The 19,567-nt window shown below is 39.1% G+C and overlaps 1 protein-coding gene across 5 annotated transcripts in view; it reads left to right on the forward strand.

The window, feature by feature from the left end:
* Nucleotides 1-19,567, forward strand: part of SLX4IP (SLX4 interacting protein) — a 120,583-nt gene that overhangs the window by 6,452 nt on the left and 94,564 nt on the right. For 2 of the 5 annotated variants that reach the window (XM_054024484.1, XM_054024480.1), the window contains exon 2: nucleotides 6,722-6,771. In XM_054024484.1, coding sequence (XP_053880459.1) covers nucleotides 6,745-6,771 — 27 coding nt within the window. In that variant the 5' untranslated portion in view covers nucleotides 6,722-6,744. Of the gene's footprint in view, nucleotides 1-962; nucleotides 1,064-1,510; nucleotides 1,631-4,671; nucleotides 4,689-6,721; nucleotides 6,772-19,567 lie in introns of those variants that run through there. The other 3 variants (XM_054024485.1, XM_054024482.1, XM_054024481.1) reach the window with 3 other exon arrangements.

Raw genomic sequence — 19,567 nt, forward strand, 5'->3', positions numbered from 1 at the left:
AGTCTGATGTTTGCAAAAAGGAAAAGCATTGCAAATGTTTGAATTAATACTTATTTGCATGCAAGTAGCAATGCATGTATGTTCATATGAGTACTTGCTCTGATTGTGTCCACTCTGTAGGTTTGGGAGTCAAACAGCCAAATAACATAAACAATAGTATGTGAATTTAGTGACCAGACTCATGAAGCAAATATATTAATTGTAAATATATGAAGCAAAGTTGTAGTTTGTGCAAGTAATCCTTTTACACAGATTTGTAAAAAAGGAAGTGTTTGTAGACAATTAATGAACAAATAAGCTATCATTTGTTTTACAGTACTCTCTTGAGGCCCCAGATGACATTGGGGCAACATTGTGCTAAGCACTGTACATAGTAAGAGGCAGTCCCTACTGTGAGGAGCTTATAGTCTAAAAAGACAGACAAATGGCAGTAGGAGAAGAAGAGGTCTGACGTGACATGCCCATGGTCACACAGCAGGGCACTGGCATAATGAAATCCAGGTCTCCTGATTCCCTGTCTAAGGCTCTATCCACTGGACCCCACACTAGCTTAAAATAATCAAATTGTTTGCTGGAAATAGACCAGCTCTCCTTTTCACTCAGCATGTCATCATGTGTGAAGGAAGCTCTTCTGCTCCTGAAACTTTCTTTGCTTCTAACACTTCTGTTTCAGTTGAGTTGGAGGCCTAACTACGTCACCTTCAATAGTTATACAAAATTACATATTAAAACAATGCATTTGATCCTTTTTTAAAAAATGCTTCTATAAATAAAAGTGGGCTTTTTTGTGAGGGAGTGAGGGATTGGATTTTTAATCACCTGAATAATGTCTACAGACTTTTATTTATGCACATAGATGAGTTTATGGGTCTAGACAGGCTGATGGCATGTCATGTACAGTACACTGTTTTCTGGAAGCACACTTTTCACTCCAAAGGGTACCAGTTGTACTAGATCTCACCCTCTTGTGTCTTATTTAGCCTGGGAACTCTCAAAGCTATGTGTCTTAAGTATTGCTGGCCCATTTCCGCCTACAATGGAGGGAACAATTCACCCCTGCTGGGTAAGGTAGCTCATGTTTCCTCTCATGTTTCAGCAACCTTTGGCTCGCGGCCCACTAGGGTAAGCACCCTGGCAGGCCAGGCCGGTTTGTTTACCTGCAGCGTCCACAGGTTCGGCTGATCGCGGCTCCCACTGGAGTCATTTATATTAGTTCTGTCTTCAAACTCTCTTCTGTCTGTCTGAGCAGGAAGAGAGTGGGATTTTGTACAAATTAGGGCACTTTTGATCCTCAACTCACGTGATTGTAAATTAATTTGCTGGATATCTTATGAATTTTCTCGCATTTCTTTTTCAATCCACTGATGTATTTTGCATTCTAGGAGGGAATTTGTCTCTGTGGTAATGTTCTGTTTGAAACGCTGTGAGACTAAGGATATGTCCAGACTACCTGCCGGATCGGCAGGTAGCAATCGATCTATCGGGGATTGATATATCGCATCTCGTCTAGATGCGATATATTGATCCCCAAACGCGCTCCCATCGACTCCGGAACTCCACCAGGGCGAGTGGCGGTAGCGGAGTTGACGGGGGAGCCCCAGCCGTCGATCCCGCGCCGTGAGGACGGGAGGTAAGTTGAAATAAGGTACGTCGACTTCAGCTACGCTATTCCCGTAGCTGAAGTTGTGTATCTTACATCGAAACCCCCCCCCCCCCCCCCCCAGTGTAGACCAGCCCTAATGTGGCTTTCTGACACCAGAATATTTTTGGATGATAGACAGAAGGTACATCCCCAATCCTTTTGTAGCAGGGCCTGATAGCTGCAGCCTCTATGCACCTGACCTCTCATGCAAGCATCACCACCAAGATGCAGCCTGGGGGAGTCAGATAAGAGGCTGCCTCTCTCTGATTCTTGGGATGTCTGTAATGCAATAAGCCAGTGGTTCCCAAACTTGTTCGCTGCTTGTGTAGGGAAAGCCCCTGGTGGGCTGGGCCAGTTTGTTTACCTGCCACGTCCGCAGGTTCGGCCGATCGCAGCTCCCACTGGCCGCGGTTCGCTGCTCCAGGCCAATGGGAGCTGCTGGAAGCGACGGCCGGTACGTCCCTCGGCCTGCACCTCTTCCAGCAGCTCCCATTGGCCTGGAGCAGCAAACCGCGGCCACTGGGAGCCGCGATCGGCCGAACCTGCAGACGCGGCAGGTAAACAAACCGGCCCGGCCTGCCAGGGGCTTTCCCTGCACAAGTAGTGGAACAAGTTTGGGAACCACTGCCATAAGCATTTGATGGAAAGATGCTTTGCCATATTTTGTAGTAGTTCCCACCTCTTTCTAGGCAGCTGTACATTAGGAAGTAATATTGAAGCATCAGCTCTCCAAACACAGAGCTGCTCCTCCAGTTCACCAACCTGCAGCACCATGGGTGGTCTTTTAAGCCTCAGTGCTTCTGAGAGTAGAGGAGCCTAGAGGCACCGTATTTGCTGAACACATTGAACACATCTCTTGGCATGGCTATGTTCCCAGCCTCATACTTTGTGTATCCGGGGTACTGGTCATCCAAAGGGTACGTCTATACTTACCTCCGGGTCCGGCGGTAAGCAATGGATCTTCTGGGATCAATTTATCACATCTCGTCTAGATGCAATAAATTGATCCCAGAAGTTCTCGCCGTCAATGCCAGTACTCCTGCTCGGCGAGAGGAGTACGCGGAGTCGACGGGAGAGCCTGCCTGCCGCGTGTGGACCCGCGGTAAGTTCAGAGTAAGATAGTTCGACTTCAGCTACGCGAATAACGTAGCTGAAGTTGCGTATCTTAGTTCGAAGTGGGGGGTTAGTGTGGACCAGCCCAAAGTAATCCACAGGTTAGCTAAGTAATCCACATAGCTGCGAAGAGGATTCTTGATGGTGCTTTTCAGAATAGAGGAAGTGAGCCTATAAGCCCATGTTCCCCTATGCTGCATGGAGATTTTATTGGTTAAGCAATCTTCAGTCATGATTCAAGCTGTTTGGATAACCCCTGCTCTGACAGTCTATCTTGTGACATTGAATTCTTTCCTATTGTTTCCCTCCTACTGTCTTTCCTATTTTATTTTTTAATTGGTGGATCATTAAACCAGCTCTTGCTGATGACCCTTTATTAGACAATGTTTACGTGTCTGTCCTATTCTCAGACTCACAAGAGCCTTACGGTGCAAAACAAAGATCTAAAATAATATAATGTATGTGCGGGGTTATATTGGCTGTGGTTTGTGGGATGCTGAAAGTGTCTTGGCCTTTCTGTTACTTGGCCTGTATTTTTTGCTGGTCTGAAGAGCTTTTTAAGGTACGGTATCCCATGAGTCCCAGGGGTATACACTAACAGTATGCACTATTTGAAAGCTGGGATTCTGAATTGTTTTTCACTTCAGTGGTTGCCTTTTTCCTTCAGCTTCAATTCTGACCTAGATTAGCAGCTGCAGTTTCAAGAACTGTTAGTCAGAACCACACTTTATACCATTTAAATAGTTGTCAGTAAAGGCACAGTGGTTTCTAAATCTGACTCTGGATACCACCAATGAGACAGCTAGATTCTGTTACCCTTACTTACGCCGAGTAGCACTTTACTTCATGATTGGCTCCATTTAAATGTAGGGGGGTACTCAGTGGGAGTAACATGCTACTCACTGCAAGGGTAGCAGAACCTCCTCCCTAGTTCGTGGTGTGGGAAATCTGCTGAACCCCACCAATGATTTGGATAGGATGAACTCTGCCAAAAAAGCAGAAATCTTATGAGAGTGGCCATTTTATGTGAGGGTGAGTGTCTACCCACATTATGGAGAAAGCATGACCACTGTGGCCCTTTCTTGTAGCACAGCATCATGACCTGCATCTCACTTGTCTGTCTCTGAGTAGATTTTTATTAAAGAATTTTGTCTGCTTGCTAGCTAGTGAAATGCTGAGCTGTATACAGATAGAATACAATACAAGAGCCCCATCACGCTAATAGTCCATTCTTCCACTTCAGCGTATAATGCAAGTGATGGTTTTGTTGATAGTTACATTTAATTTTCAACAATTACCTTTAAAGGGGCTCTCATTTTAAATGACCCTTACCTACGTCAAACAGAATATTGAAAACTTAGTTTACTTTTCACTATTTACAATCCTTTGTTTACTGTTAGAATTTCTTTCAGCTTGAACAGTGAAATTCATTTATGGGCCTAATTCTGTTTTCATTGTGCAAGAAAATCACTGAAGTGTCAATAAGAAATTTCGTTGGGCAAGAGTATTGAATTGTTGCCCCAGTCACTTTCACTTTTGCATATTGTCATTTGCAATTTCAGATTCAGAACTCCAATGTTTGGGGTGCAAATACTGCATGGGAATGGTTATTTCAAACGATTGCTATTAGAATTTAGGATAATAATTTAAGTCTTTCTTTTGGCCTTCCGAGTTTGTAAAAGCATGTGATTTTTGTTCTTGTTACCAAATTTAATTTGATGGCAAAATTTGAGTTGACAGAGTCCTTTTAAATAAGAACATTTTAGTATGTTTGACTTTTCAGTATTACCTTTTGGAGCTAATGTTGTAAATTTCAGGATCCGAGACTTCCTATCGGCACAATCAAGGCAAAAGTTACTTTTGTGACCATTGGAATAAGTATAATCAAACCTTCCAGGCCCTGCAACTGCATAAGATCTGAATGAAATGTTAGGTATTCTGTTATGTCATTGTTGAGGGGCAAAATTTTAGCTATAAGTCTATGATACAAACGTCTTCTGGGTGTGAATGGCTTCTAAAAGTGAGCAGTCTCCCATTTTATTTTCAGAGGACTGAGTCTTTCAGCAAACCTTTGCCCAGGACACTAGCTAAAGAGACTGTAAAATTTATGTGACCTGCTGTCAGACCATAGTGTCAAAGAGTTAAAATAAGATAAAGGGAAAGTGTGTTCATCTTCTAATACAGGGATAAACTCTTCCTAAACTGATAAATAGAGAGACAAGGTGGGTGAGGTAATATCTTTTATTGGACCAATTTCTGTTGGTGAGAGAGACACATTTTCCAGTTTCTACAGAATTCTTCTTCAGATCTGCAAACATACTCAGAGTATCACAGTTAAATACACTTTGTCTCTCTAATACCCTGTGACCGACACAGCTACAACAACGCTGCATACAACAATAAACTGATGAATGTCTCTCAGCTAGTATATAATGGGATAGAGGACATAATCCAAATTCATAGTGGTCTGTGAGCAGGGCCAGAGTTCATGCAGCTGGACAGAACCTCAGCATGGCTCCCAAATTAAGCAGCAGAACTCATTTTAGGTTTTCAGGTTCATTTACAATTTTTCCTGTAGAGCAGTCAAAATGCTGCTCATTGGCAATATCTTTGACCACATTCCCTAAATCCATTTTAATAGTCTAAATCTAAACAAAACAATATAAACAAGGCAGCTTTTTTTGTCAACTAGAGCTTCCAGTCCTGGCTTCTGGTCAGCAAACACTTGTCAGTTCTTTCCTGAAAAGAATTCTACCCCATTTTAAATTTCTGATCCTAACTAACCTCATATGTACCTGATTGACCCAAGTGCAGGTACAAAACTAGAATCCCATACCAGGGTGTATTTCTGAAGGGACCCAGTTAGGACATCACTGCAATGGGATGTGTCATAACTACAAGAGTCTCCCCTCACATGGAGCACAATAGGAGATATACAAGCCATCATAGGTTCCCTCTGGCTCACAGGAATGGAGTTGTCATCCAGGTAGAGGAGAAAGGGACTTATTGGGCCACAGACTCCTTTGTAATGAAAGGCTGAGAGGGGAGAGAGGAAGAAGGTATCCACAACCACCACCTGAACCATGATACAAGGTTGAGGAGACAACTCATTAGAGCAGGTGATATCCTCTCTCCTCTTTAGTTTATATTTCTCTTTTTGAAGGAAACTAGTTCAAAGGATGGTCTTTCCCATTTTTTCCCTCTCCTCTTCTTCACCCTCCCCTTCCCTTAGAGCTGTGCAAAGGAATTTCTCCTGCAGGATGTCCCCTTGGATAGGGCTATGTTTCTGGGATTGTCACTAGAGCACTCAGGAAGTGAGAATCATGAATCACTGAAGGTCTCCTAAACTGCTTCACCAGGGTCTTCTGTAGAGAGAAAAGTTGACATTTGGATTTTCATAGAACACATGGTGGTGATGGATGTAATTTTTAGGGTGCGAGTACTAAAGGAATAAGATTTGCTGGTATAGAAAAGAAGCTGGTAGGGAAGGCCTAAGGCAAAAAAAAAAAAGGGGCGGGGGGAGGTTGGGTGGGTCTGGAGACGGTCCAGTGGTTGTGGCACTTGCCCAAGATTTGGGAGACCTGGCTTCCATGTCCTGTTCCACAAGGATTTCCTGTGTGACTATAGACTGTCTGTCTATGCCTCTCTCTCCCATTTGTAACATCAGGATGGATAGTATTGCCCTACCTCTCACAGGTGTTGTGATGATAAATACATGAAATGTGAAATATTATGGTAGCAGAGGCCATAAAAGTACCAAAGGTAGGTAGCTAGATTGATCTTCTTGAAGTGGAGTAAGAGTTTTTCCTTTGATTTCAGTGGGAGCAGAGTCTACAATATGTAAAGCAACATGAGCGTGGAATAAACAAATAGTGGAGCTAAAATTGTTTGCCACTTGGTATAAAGATCTGTTTGTTTGTTTTTCTAGTGCAAATCTTTATTTGTAACTTCTTTTTGATATTTTAGGGGCTCTGTTTGAACTGATAATCATGGCATCCAGCAAGTTTGTTATTAAGGTAAGCAGAGCTTCAAATTTTTCATAATAACCAATATTACCACAGTAATCTTTAGTATATGGCTAATCTATACATATCTATATTTAAGTTAATGATGAAGTATCAGGTCAGCATAGCACATTTTGACCCTTGGCATTTCTCACTTACAAAATGGAGACTATATTAATGACAATAGAAATGCAACTGGTATATCATGTACACCACTGGACCTTGGCAGAGTATCTTTATTGGAGGTTTTGTCCTTTCAAATGAAATTTTAAAAACTATGCTTGTGTAATTTAAAACTACTCACTTTATAGTTCATAGTTAGTGAGTCAGAAAACTGCATGAATCGCCAGTGTAATAGTCTTAACTACCTGGATTAAAAATAGGAATCACTTCTCTCTGACTAATATTTTAATATTAACCAAGTAACTCCCTCATCAGATCATCTAAGACTTTTGTTGTTTTTTTGCAGGTAATCATATTGTTAAACTTTCTTTGTGGTCAGTCACTGCTTCTTGACTTTTTTCTCACAATTCCTATTTTTTTCCCTCTTTCCTGTTCTTCTTGTTTTTATTACCACACTATAAAATATTAACTGTAAATAAATCACAAGAGCATATATGTATGCTTTTGTGATTTATTTATGTATATAGTTTGTTTATATATGATTTCATTATATAATATTTGAATGTTTAAAGATTAGTGCTGTCTTTATTGCAGTATTGTGTAAACAGCATTGTATAGTTCTGCCCACCTGCAAACTATTTCAGCTCAAAGCAATGGGTATGTAAAAAAATCACTCAATCTTATTATCTGCTTCTACTTCCAGACCTCCTTCTCGGTTATCCTAAATGGAGAAATGCAAACAGTAATTTAGACTTTGCATATAATTCCATGTGATTAGAACCGCATGTTGCTCTTTGGTGGGGTCTTCTCCAAGATTTTTCTTCATAGGGGAGCTTATGTTTTTCCTTTGTGGATAGGTAGCTTTGCTTTTTGGTGGGTTGTTAGAAAATATTCATGATCATCCAGATATAGCAGCCATCTAAGCTGCCATGTCCTGGTTTCATGGCAAGCTAACCTGTTTAACAAAGAGACATGTATATAGTCAAAGTTGTGTTCTTCCACAAGGGAAAGAGAATCATAAGTCATGCAATGAGCTTTTTAGTATTTTCCTCCTCATATCATCTCTAGCTTGACTGTACATACAGTCCCATGTCTTGGTCAAGGACAACTATATATGCCAGAAATTTGCGTCTGCTTCCCCATCATTACAAGGGAAGGCAGGATTAATGTTTCACATTTATAGCATTCTGTGGCTGATATCCTGAGTATACATCACTAGTATTCTACTGGTAGAAAAGTAGCAACAGGAGCCCTATGGGAATCCAGTTATTTGATCGGTTGAGTCCTGGTGTCATTAACACTAGTGCCATTGCCAAGGTAATTGGCTGGGTTGAGTTGGAGTGTTTGTGCTGGATAGAGTCCTGAGATCTTTGGTCGCTAATCAGCAATGTGGTGTGGATTGCCTATCTAGCACAGACACTGCAACTCTATCCAGCCATTTACTTTGGCAATCACACTATTGTCAATGACATCATGAGAACTCAGCTGAGCAAACCAATGGTTTCTCATACAGGTGTTTCATATTGTTACCGGATGAGTCAGGTACCAGTAGTGTATGCTACTGTCACGTCAGCCACAGAGTGCTATAGGTTTGGGACACTTCTATTTCTCTTAGTAATGTTGGAGAAGCAAAGGCAAATTTCTGGCATATACAGAATGCTGAACAGGAATATAAATTAGTTTCATATTTTTTGTGTCCATGAAGTTTTTCCAGGTTGATAGCTGTAGAAGCAATTTCCTATTTAATTGAAACCTGAAAGATCACTTTGTCAGGCTTATTTATTTACTAGGCGTAGATTTCCATCTATGGGTTTTTGCTTCCCAAAAGATATGTTCTCCAATGAATATAAATATGATTGCTCTCTCTCTCCTTTATATTCCACTTTCTGGGGAAGGTTTTCCTTCAAAAGGCTCCTCATTAAGGCCCAGAAATTGCTTCTGCTCCACTACACAGAGAGGCAATATAAGATAGCATGTTCTTACTCTGTTGAGGCTTGTAATACAATTTAAAGTAATAAATAATAGAAGTATTGTGCCACTCTTGCAATAAATATTGTATAAAATTGAAATATACATATTTTGGCTTGTCTTCCCATGTAGAAACGGGAGGGAAACACCTCAGCATTATAAATACTGTGGTGGTCAGAATCTGGAATATACAGTTTATTATCCCATCTTTCATTTTTGTCTTAATAGTTTCAAATGTAATTTAAAAAGAGAAAATGCCTGCAATATATTTCATAGTTTTACTTTACATGAACCTACATGTATTCTACCAGAGGGCTCTCATAGGATCTTTTTACGTTTCTGCTGTGCAATGGTAGATTATTTTCAGCAGAGGGAGTAGTTGGTCCACATTTGAAAGCAGATGATAAGCCTTTTTGTGGGAGATTCTTAAAAGCAAATGAAATGAAGTTAATTGATGCAGTAAAATCGCTTTTATACTTTTATTACAAAAACTACAGTTAAGTCCTAAATGCACATATTTCAATTGCCAATTGGCTGGAAACCATAGTATATTGTGATATGTGACAGCTAACATTTAATGAATAGTAATTTGAGCAGGTATTTTCAGTTTTAAGCAATACTTATACCTCATTGCTTCATGGTGTGCTATATGGCAGAATCAAAAAAACTGAAAAATGAGGCATATGAACTTAATTAGGATAATGTCTGTGTGTGTCTTTGCTCCTAAAATATTTTAGTGCTATTATAAGTAAGCAAATCTTAACCTTAATTGGGCAGGCTTAAAGCAAAATTATGAACTGTATATAAACTTGAGAAAAAATACCACTGGGCTTTTGTTTAAAATTGATGAAAGGTTAAAAAGGAGAATTCTTGAAATTATGTAATTTGCATCCACCCATGCCAAACTACTCAACTAAATATGGTAAGCCATGTAGCCATAATATAAATCAACCTCATATACAATTTATAATATGTTGATCTGTCATACCTTTCAAAAAGAGTACATCTGAGTTGGTAACTCTTAAGCTTTAGTGAAAATATTATAAAATAATAAATCTCTTCTCCGAGATGGTTTCTTTCACTTTGGACTTCCTTGCATTTACACATCTGTTCTAACTCAGATTTGTAGACCTTTACTGCCACATATCTGAGATTAGAATAATTGCTGTTAAAATGTTCCTCTGGTCAGCCAGGACATTTTGGGCCAGATTTTCAGAAGTGGTCAGCCCCCCGCATTTCTCATTGTTGTCACTGAGAGTTGTTGACGGCTAAGGTCTATAGGTTGCAAACTCCTTGAGGCAGGGGAACGTCTTACCTCTGTTTTGTACAAGACCAAACACACAGCCATTGCTTAATCAATAAATGCAGAGAGAACCCTTGATATCTTTTAGTTTAAATATAACCATCAAACATTGTTAAAAGTGTTCCTGTTGAACATTTTTACACTTCTTAAAGCATTCTATTCATGAAGGGAAGTATACTAAAAAGCTGTTATCTTTTTATCAGGGTGGAAAGGGACTGAGTAGATATACTAAGAGAAATGTTCTTTTTGTCAGACTGTATACTAGAATCAACCTATGCCGTAATAACAATAGTGTGTGATTTTAGAACAAAATTCTGCTCTCAGATATGTGCGAGTTGCCATTGACATCAGCTTGGACCTGAGAATACAGAATTGGACACTTTATTTTGGTGGGGATTCATTGTGGTTTCATTGGTAATATTTGGTCAGGGTAACTTAATTTTATTAATGGTTTTCTAACCGTAATATTTCATTTTTGTGTGTCTCCCCTCATTTCGTTGCTCTTTGATTGCTTAGCTGCCATAGACCTTTTCCAGGATATTGACAATAACTTGTATATCGAGTGATGATCCTGTGGCTGACTCTTAAAGCTGATTGTCTGTCTTGCTTACTTGGATAGCTACTGAGGTTAATGATTTTGTAAGTTTCACTGGCCTGAGGTAGCTGATCAGTATTTCTATTAGTCTATCCTTGTAGCTGAAAACAAGGCTTGACCTATCTTTTCCAGTAAATAGTTTGGTTTAAAATATAAAGTATAGTTAGATTTTTAATCTGTTGTTGATAGTATAGTGCTAGGCCTTTGCCTTAGGACCATGGGGGATGGACTCTGCATTTTACTACTCTAGGGAGTAATTAAATCCATATGTATATGAATGTACTGTTTGTAAGGTGTGGGGAGAGCAAGGGTAAAGAATATTTTATGTAAAAGATTGCTGTTTTCCAAGATACTGCTTTTATAGAGTAAACAAAAGAGATTTTCATAAAAATCTGTCATGACAGATCAACTGTTTTGTATCCGGTTCTTGCAGCTGAATGTTTTTCCTACATTATATATTGTGCATATCTTTTGACATATCACTTAGCTTGGAAAACCAGATCTCTAGAGGGATGGCTTACCTTAAATAATTATAGTGAATGTATTTTTCTGCTTCTTCTTAGTATGACTATTAAGGCTATTTTATATGTGAAATCAAATGGGTTATTTTAGTAGGGATACCCTGGCAAACTATTTTCAAAAGAATTAAACTATTTTATAATATTAAAAAACAGTATGTAAGAATTCAATTTAATATTAAAAGTAAGATGCCAGAGTTCTGTGAATTGTTTTTAGGGGCTGCTGAATGAATTTTCCTTATATAATAGGAGGCCCGATAATTTAGTATGTTTTTTGACCCACTTACTTTAAAGGCTATACTATCCACTCAAAATGCTGGGTTCCCAGGGATGGAGTTCTTTTCATAAGGGTCATGTAAGTACCTAAAGTAAACAGTATTTGAACTATGTCTATTTCAACTGCATTGTACAAAATAACTACAATATACAGCTGTGAGTGGTGTTGTTTTAATAATAATAATAATAATAATAATAATTAGTATCACAACAATACTCCAATCAGGATTGAAGCCCCATTTTGCTAGACACTATAGAAAAGTATAGTAAAATCTGTTTTTTCCTTCATCTGTCACCTGGCTTTTTAGATTTTAAACAGGGTGAAGGGTTGGAGAAAGGGAAACAACATAAAAACAAAGTGATCAGGGGTGATGGGCACATTTATTAATTACTTTTATTTTTAATTTTTTCTTACTGTGCAATTTCTCTTTCATATTTATGGGGGAAGGTGTGGATATGGAATGGCAAAAGAGGTGAGTAAATAAGGGAGTGGAGAAAAGAAAAGATGAAGAACATTGATCAGGAAAGGAGTGAGTGGATAGCCTGATCCCAACTCCTCTGAAATCTCTGGGAAGATCTCAGACCTGAAAAGGCTATGGATCAGGCCTGGGGAGAGGAGGGAGGAATGGTGAAGAGTAATGAGATTAAGGGTGATAACAGGGGAATGTTGAGGGAAAGGAGTAGGAAGAAGCTGGGATACATGCCAATAATATGAGAGAACTTTCTTGGCGGTCACTTGATGTGGTACGGAGTAAAAGGCTGCTGGTACAACTCGTTTAACCTTCTGTTCTCAGTAATTTAAATAAATAAATTACATGTATTTGCTAGACCTAGAAAGTGAGGATTCTGCATTATGTTTCCCTCTCCCATCGTGTGCTATGTAAATCGATTCTGGTGGGTGAATATTCAGTATTATCCCTGTTGTCTGCGTTTTCAGTGTGTTGGGACATTCTGATAGAAGGAGAGTGAAATGAGGAAGAGATGTGACAGAAGAGTGTATGCAGGAATAAACTAAAAGACAAAATTCAGTAGTCCACAATGTCCTTAAAATTGTTCTATCCTTTTAAGCTGTGCGGACAAATTTCAATTTCAGTTCTCCAATAAAAAATGAGTGTCTCGTGCATACTACAATATTTACCAGTCAGCTGTGACTCTGCAAATATTCTTTTTGACTCAGCATACTAACGTTTCCTTAAATAACAGTAGAGCAGAGAAAGGCACATTGTGTAATTTTCTGCATTCATTCTAATCCATGATGTTTGAGGATTCTTGACTATTGTGAAAACCCTTCTAACCTGCTGATAAAATGATGACTAATGGTCAGCTGACGAAAACAGATGCATTGCCATGGCTTCTGAAACTTTGGTGTCCATATAAATGTTTCACTTTCCACAGTTGCTCTTACTCTATCCGGGATGATAGTGCACTTATTCTCTAGCAGTTGACAGCTGCTCAATCAAGCCACAACAGTGTGGTTGGCAAAAACTATACATTCCAGTTAAAGTTTTAAAATAGTTTAAGGAACTAAAAATCTGAAACTTGAAGAAGTCATATTTGGAGCATTTTCAGATTAAGTAATACTTTTGAGCTGAGTGATGATAGCGAAACATAATGGCTCTTTCTGTGGACCTGACCCAAACCCCATTGTAATCAATGAGTTTGGGATCAGGGCCTGTAAGAGTATATTGGCAGTAGAATATAGCCTAACTCAAAGGACTTATAAAATTGTTCTGTCACCAGCGTTATTCAGTTTTTCTTGTTAGCTTTAGTTATTTTTGAGTTTATTATTATTATTATTTATTATTATTAAGATCAAAGTCTGTCAGTATTTGAGCTTCCTATCCCTCTCTAGGAATGGTGCATCCAAATAAATTATAAACAATATCTAACTTTCATATGGAAACCAAAGGCAGACTGTAGGGGAGGAACTCCAAAACACTATAATCTTGTTGATGATCTAATTTACCCACATTTTACACTGGTGTCACTCTTTTCCTATCCTATCTCCTAGAGCTGGAAGGGACCTTGAAAGGTCATTGAGTCCAGCCCCCTGCCTTCACTAGCAGGACCAAGTACTGATTTTGCCCCAGATCCCTAAGTGGCCCCCTCAAGGATTGAACTCACAACCCTGTGTTTAGTAGGCCAATGACTACATTACTTCTGACTTGCTGTGAGGCCCCCTATGCTTCCAGTAGAAGTTCTTGAAGCTAAGCAAAGTATCAATGCATGGTTCCAAATACATAATATCAAAACTCGTATTTTGATGCCTGAACTGATACCAGTGATATATATGAGCAGTATGAAGATAGAAGGCCAAATGCATTGGATTTGAATGCAGTGAAATTCACATGCAGACTAACAGGTGAGCTTCAGAAGTCTTTAATGCAAATTATTTTGTTATTTGTTCTAGGCAGTCTCACTTATTTTCCTGTTGCTGAACTTAAAACTTAGATGATAGACTTGAGCCGCTCTTCCTAGCACTGTGCTGCAGTCTCTGGAATTGATCTGCAACTGGAGTTTAGTAATACTAACTAAAACTGCTGACCGAGGGGGTTTTCATACAAAGTAAAATAGACAAGCTAATTGTGGAATGGAGAGACTGAGGATTTTGGAGGAGAGATGAATTGATCTGCTGTTCCAGGAAGAGGATACTTGATATTCTGTGACTTGAAACACAAGGGGTGATCTGATTAGAACTGAATTTGCATTTCAGATACCAAGGGAAAAAAATCTGGTACAAGATAAATTTGTTAGCAGGTTTGTATCATCTAGAGAAGACATTACCAAGTACTGACAGCAGCATGGCAATAAATAAATAATGTATGAAAGAATAAGATGATATTTTTTTACTTTGAATACATTAGAAGTCATCTCCAGTTTCTCCCATCACTCTGCTTTCCAGAAAATTGTCCAGCCTATAGTTAAAACCTATCGTAGGAAAGATCCATGCAGCTACACTGAGTTTCAGTTCCATTCAATAATAAATTGCAGTGATGGTACCAATAATAATAATAAAATTTAGAAAATTGAAGAATAAAATTGAAGAAAATTGAAGAACAGAGGACTGTGCAATAAAGAAAACACACACAGAATATGAGCTGGTATCCTAACCCAATTAAAAAGTAATTGTTGGTTCCAGACAGTAAATGCTGCTTAAGTGTTTCAGTCTGTGTACTGATGAGCAGTTAGTTCTTCTCACTTGTGAGGGAAAGACTAGAGATAGTCTGAATGGTAACTGGATGCTGTACAAGAGTATTTTGCACACATGGAGACCCTTTTCTGTCTCAAGTATCACTCTCCTACACAACTGTATCACATGTATTGTGCAATTAGACATTTACCACCAGAATTTTCTTTTACTGCAATATTCTTTATACTCTGAATGGGAAATACCCTGAGTGGTAATTGTCCATTTTTAATGGTGCCGACTTGTAACGACTGATCCATGTATATGCAGCTGTATCAGCTAGTTACTATTTCCATATCTGCTTGGTTTTTTTGGAAAGATGTTAGCCTAAGGATTGTGCAGTACTCTGATAAACAATGTGCTTGGTTATGAATCTGAAAAATGAACTACATACTGTTTGTCCTTTGATATAGACATGGAATATTCGTATTGTGTAGATTAAATTAGGAAGTTTTCAACGATTGTCAAAGTTTGCCTAAGGGATCTAGTAAGTAGGTGCAAGGAGTCTGGTGTATCAGACACAGCAGTTTATGTGACACACAATTGTTCTTCAAGCCTAAACCAGCGTACTCTTCATTTAAACTCAGGGACTTCACAAGGCAATGTCTTCCTTCTCTGTTCCTTGAATGTAGCAGTGATTTAATAAAGGACACAGCTAACCAAGTAGACATTGTTATGGATTATTCTGTTTTATATCATCTAGATAAAAAAATTGCAAACAGTATAAGTGCTGAATGTAAAATATCTGCTGAACTGGAGACTTAGGAAAAGCTAAATTTTAGGCCATTAGTAGGAGGATCTGTTTTGTACCAAAATCCTAGACTTTGGCAGTTAGCAGGGCATGCCATCCATAACTTGCTCTTCTCTATTTTTTTCAGTTCCTAATATTCAAGAGATAAAACTCATTCCTACAGTAGTAAAATAGAATAGAGACTAATCTGCACAACTCTACCATACTAACAAGGCAATGTTCATTAACTGAAACCAAGCTTATTGTGAACAGGTGTTGTACTCTTATTTATTCATACTCTAGTAGCACCTAGAGGCTCCTGTCAAAAAAAAGTTTGCATTGTGCTAGTTGCTGGACAGTCACATAGTGACAGGCTGTCTCTCAAAGAGGTTATAGTCTAAATTGAGACATGTGTGGCATACCATAGGAGGACTACAGTAACAGAAATAAGATCATCCAGTTAAATAGGTCACTATTGCACCAAGTGTTTCTTTTTAATTTTAAATAAATTGGCTCTCTCTGCCTGACATGCATCAAGCCCTTATTGGTTAGCTGAGGCAGGTGTCACAGCAGTGGTTGACTTTGAGGAGAGGGTAGTGCATTTATAGATTTGTGTGGAGCGGGTGTTTAATGAATATGAGATTTTTTTTTGTTGCCAATTCACAAAGTTTAACTTTGTCCTTCTGAGAGTTAAATCCAAGTGCTTTGGAAAATTACACAAGTTAAAAGTTGGTATTGAAAGACTCCAGAAATTCAAAGGAAAGGTTTCTCTCATCTACTTGTCCCCTATTTCTGGCAGCTGAACAAAATGTTTTGGTCTGGCCTCGAAAATATGTTGATAATATCTCTCTCTTAGACAACTAGGACATAGATAAGCATGGCCATTAATTATATCAGGACTGTGATTACAAATCCCTAATCCAAAGAAGTCATTTTACAAGTTTTTTACAATTACCGTGGGTATTATAGAATTTACTCTCTTCATTTAGTGTTACTTGCAGAAACTGAATAGTGATACAGAATAGAAAAGATTTATCTGCAAAGCCCAGTCTATTATAAAACAGTGATCTCCCCCCCACCCCCAATACAGCAAAACCGTCACTAATTTGCATGTACTAGGGGGCTTTTTGAGTTATTCATAAGATTATAAGGTTACAAGGGACCATTGTCATCATCTACTCTGATCTCCTTTATAACACAGGCCAGAGGATTTCTCTGAATTCATTCCTGTTTGAACTCAATCACATCTTTTAGAAAAATACCCAGTGTTGATTTTAAAGTTTCCAGTGATGGGGAATAGAACAACAAAGGCCATAAAATAATAAAAGATTCAGAAATAAAGTATATATAATCAGATATAATCAGTTCCTACTTTTTATATACAGCACCTTTTGCAATGATCAAGAAATTTTACATACACCTCTACCCCGACATAACGCGACCTGATATAACACAAATTCGGATATAACGTGGTAAAGCAGTGCTCCGGGGGTGGGGCGGGGTTGCGCACTCTGGTGGATCAAAGGAAGTTTGATATAACATGGTTTCACCTATAATGTGGTAAGATTTTTTGGCTCCTGAGGACAGCGATATATTGAGGTAGAGGTGTAGTTCCTAACAATACATATAGAACAGAGGTGGGGAAACTACGGCCCGCAGGCCACATCTGGCCTGCGGGACCGTCCTGCCCGGCCCCTGAGCTCCCCCGCAGGGAGGCTAACCCCCGGCCCCTCCCCTGCAGCCTCAGCTCACCGTACCACCCGCACTCTGGGCAGCGTGGCTGTATTAAATTGCTCCCTGTAGGAAGCACATTCCTACGGGGAGTAATTTAATATACTACACCAGCCCTCCATACAGTTTCGGAACCCCAATGTGGCCCTCAGGCCAAAAAGTGTGCCCACCCCTGATATAGAAGGATCACTTCACACACTTTTGAAATGTAGCCAACAGTATGATGGAGCAGAGCAGCCCTTATTCATGTACGACTGTAAAATACCATACCCAGTCAAAACAGAAATGATGAGGCAGGCATAATGTACTATAATTGGCCAAGTTGGAATTTGACCAGAACATTAAGTTACCCACTTACTTTCAGAAAAGTGCCTTGGGCTCTTTAATGGCCCCAAATCGCCTCTGTTTTAAATCTAATTAATTCAAAAATGACCTCCAGCACCATGGTGGGACACTAGTTCAAAACTGATGTAGAAGGAAGAATGACACGCATTGGATTACCAGCACCATATCTAGATGTTCCTTGATGGTTCTTCATCCACATTTGAATGCAGCCCAACTTTGCTTAATGCAATCCAATAGCTCTGCCACTCTAGCAATCCTCAATTAACTGGGTGCCATTAAGAATAAGAGACTCTTCAAGGAACATTTTACTTTAGTAGAAACAACCTTTGGTAGAAACTTTTGGAGGACACTCCATGATCCCAGCACTAGCAAAATCAAGACAGAGAAGCTAAGTGGCAGAAAGCTTCTGCTGTGGTGGTGAATGTTTTTTGACCCTGACTGTTAAACTAAGTAATGAATCAGCGGAGCCACATAACAATGGACCTACTTGCATTTCCCGAGAATTGTTAAATCAAGAAATAAATCACGGGTATTCGGAGCCAAGGATAGAGAGGATTATGGATTGTTTTTCTGTCCCCTGATGAGTTGGCCTCAGTTTGACGTTCTACCTGTCTCTCGATCCAAAAGATTTTGAAGATGAGGAAAGATGGGGAGAGTAATTCTGGTGTGGTATTGTAGTCTAGGTAGGATTCTGTGGTCTGATCCATCTAGCAGAAAGTTTGTACCAGACCAATGTATCCATAAGGCCTTATCAGGCTGGTGTTTTTGTTTTTTGCTTTTTTGTGTGTGTTTGTTTTTGGAAATACACTGAAATTTTGTAGCTCCAAAATTGATTATAAGGTTTGGGAATCTACACACTTGCCTGTGGGATAGTGTACAAAAGATCTTCTTTATCTTTATATCTGCAGTATCCTCAGCCCAGCCTCTAGACCATAGGTTTTCAAGCTGTGGTATGTTTATCGCTGGTAGTGCATGAGTTTGATGTTCCATCAGTCACTTCACAATAACTTTTTATGAAGGTGGTATGTGAACCAATAGCGTTCGGGACATGCTGCTCTAGACTATGTCCATTAGTAGTCAGCATAGCTGACAGCTGAGGAGTCTTATTCCTTCTGAAAACCTCAGATTCAGTAGCCTTCAGGATATTTCTCTGAACCTGAATGTTGCTGCAAATGTTGGAGCACTTCAGCTATAATAAAATACACATATACAATATTGCTAATACAGTGATATTTGGCAATCGATGGTGTGTGAATGTTCCTTTTTCTATCCTTCTTTTACTGGCAGAGACTCACACAGGTGCAACAGTTGGAACAGTGTTTTAATGAGCTTTCCTTCCAACCCCATTAAGTTTCACCCTGGTCACTAGGTTTACCATGAAGTTGGGTCTTGTTTTGGGAGTGGACTGGTGGTAAACTGGATGAAAATAGCAGGAATTCTGCAGTTGAAGGATAGGAACACATGCTCTTTAATCAAACATTGTTTTAAAGCCTACTTTTATCTTGTTGTTATAGCAACAGAACAATATCTCATTTCCAAGCAATGGATAATACTGTACTACATAACTGCAGGAAGCTTTTCTAGCTGAAAACATGCTGTTCCTCGTTCCATTTATTGACTAGCTGAGAATTACATTGTGTACGTGTGTCCATGGAAAGGGAAATGTTCTTGCATGTCGCAACATGAATCTAAAAGTAAATGTTTTTTAAGAAGCAATGTGCAGAAAACTTAAATTACGGGAGCTGCTGGTTCTGATTGAACCTGGAGAGACTGGGAGTTTAGTAAAATGAAAAATATGAATAGTTTTTATCATTTTTACATAAACCTGCACTTAGTGGTCAAACAATGGAAAGGTCCCCGGAATAATGTTCCTTGAGTATTGCTGCGCCATGTGTGAACGGATTAAGTTCAGATATCTGTAATTCTTCGTCACTGGCAATTTTTAATACAAGATTGGATTTTTTTAAAATATATGATCTGATTCAAAAGGACTTACTTTAATGCTGTGGCCTGTGGTATGCAGGCAGTCAGA

This window comes from Malaclemys terrapin, chromosome 3, assembly GCF_027887155.1.
Source record: "Malaclemys terrapin pileata isolate rMalTer1 chromosome 3, rMalTer1.hap1, whole genome shotgun sequence".
NCBI lineage: Eukaryota > Metazoa > Chordata > Testudines > Emydidae > Malaclemys > Malaclemys terrapin.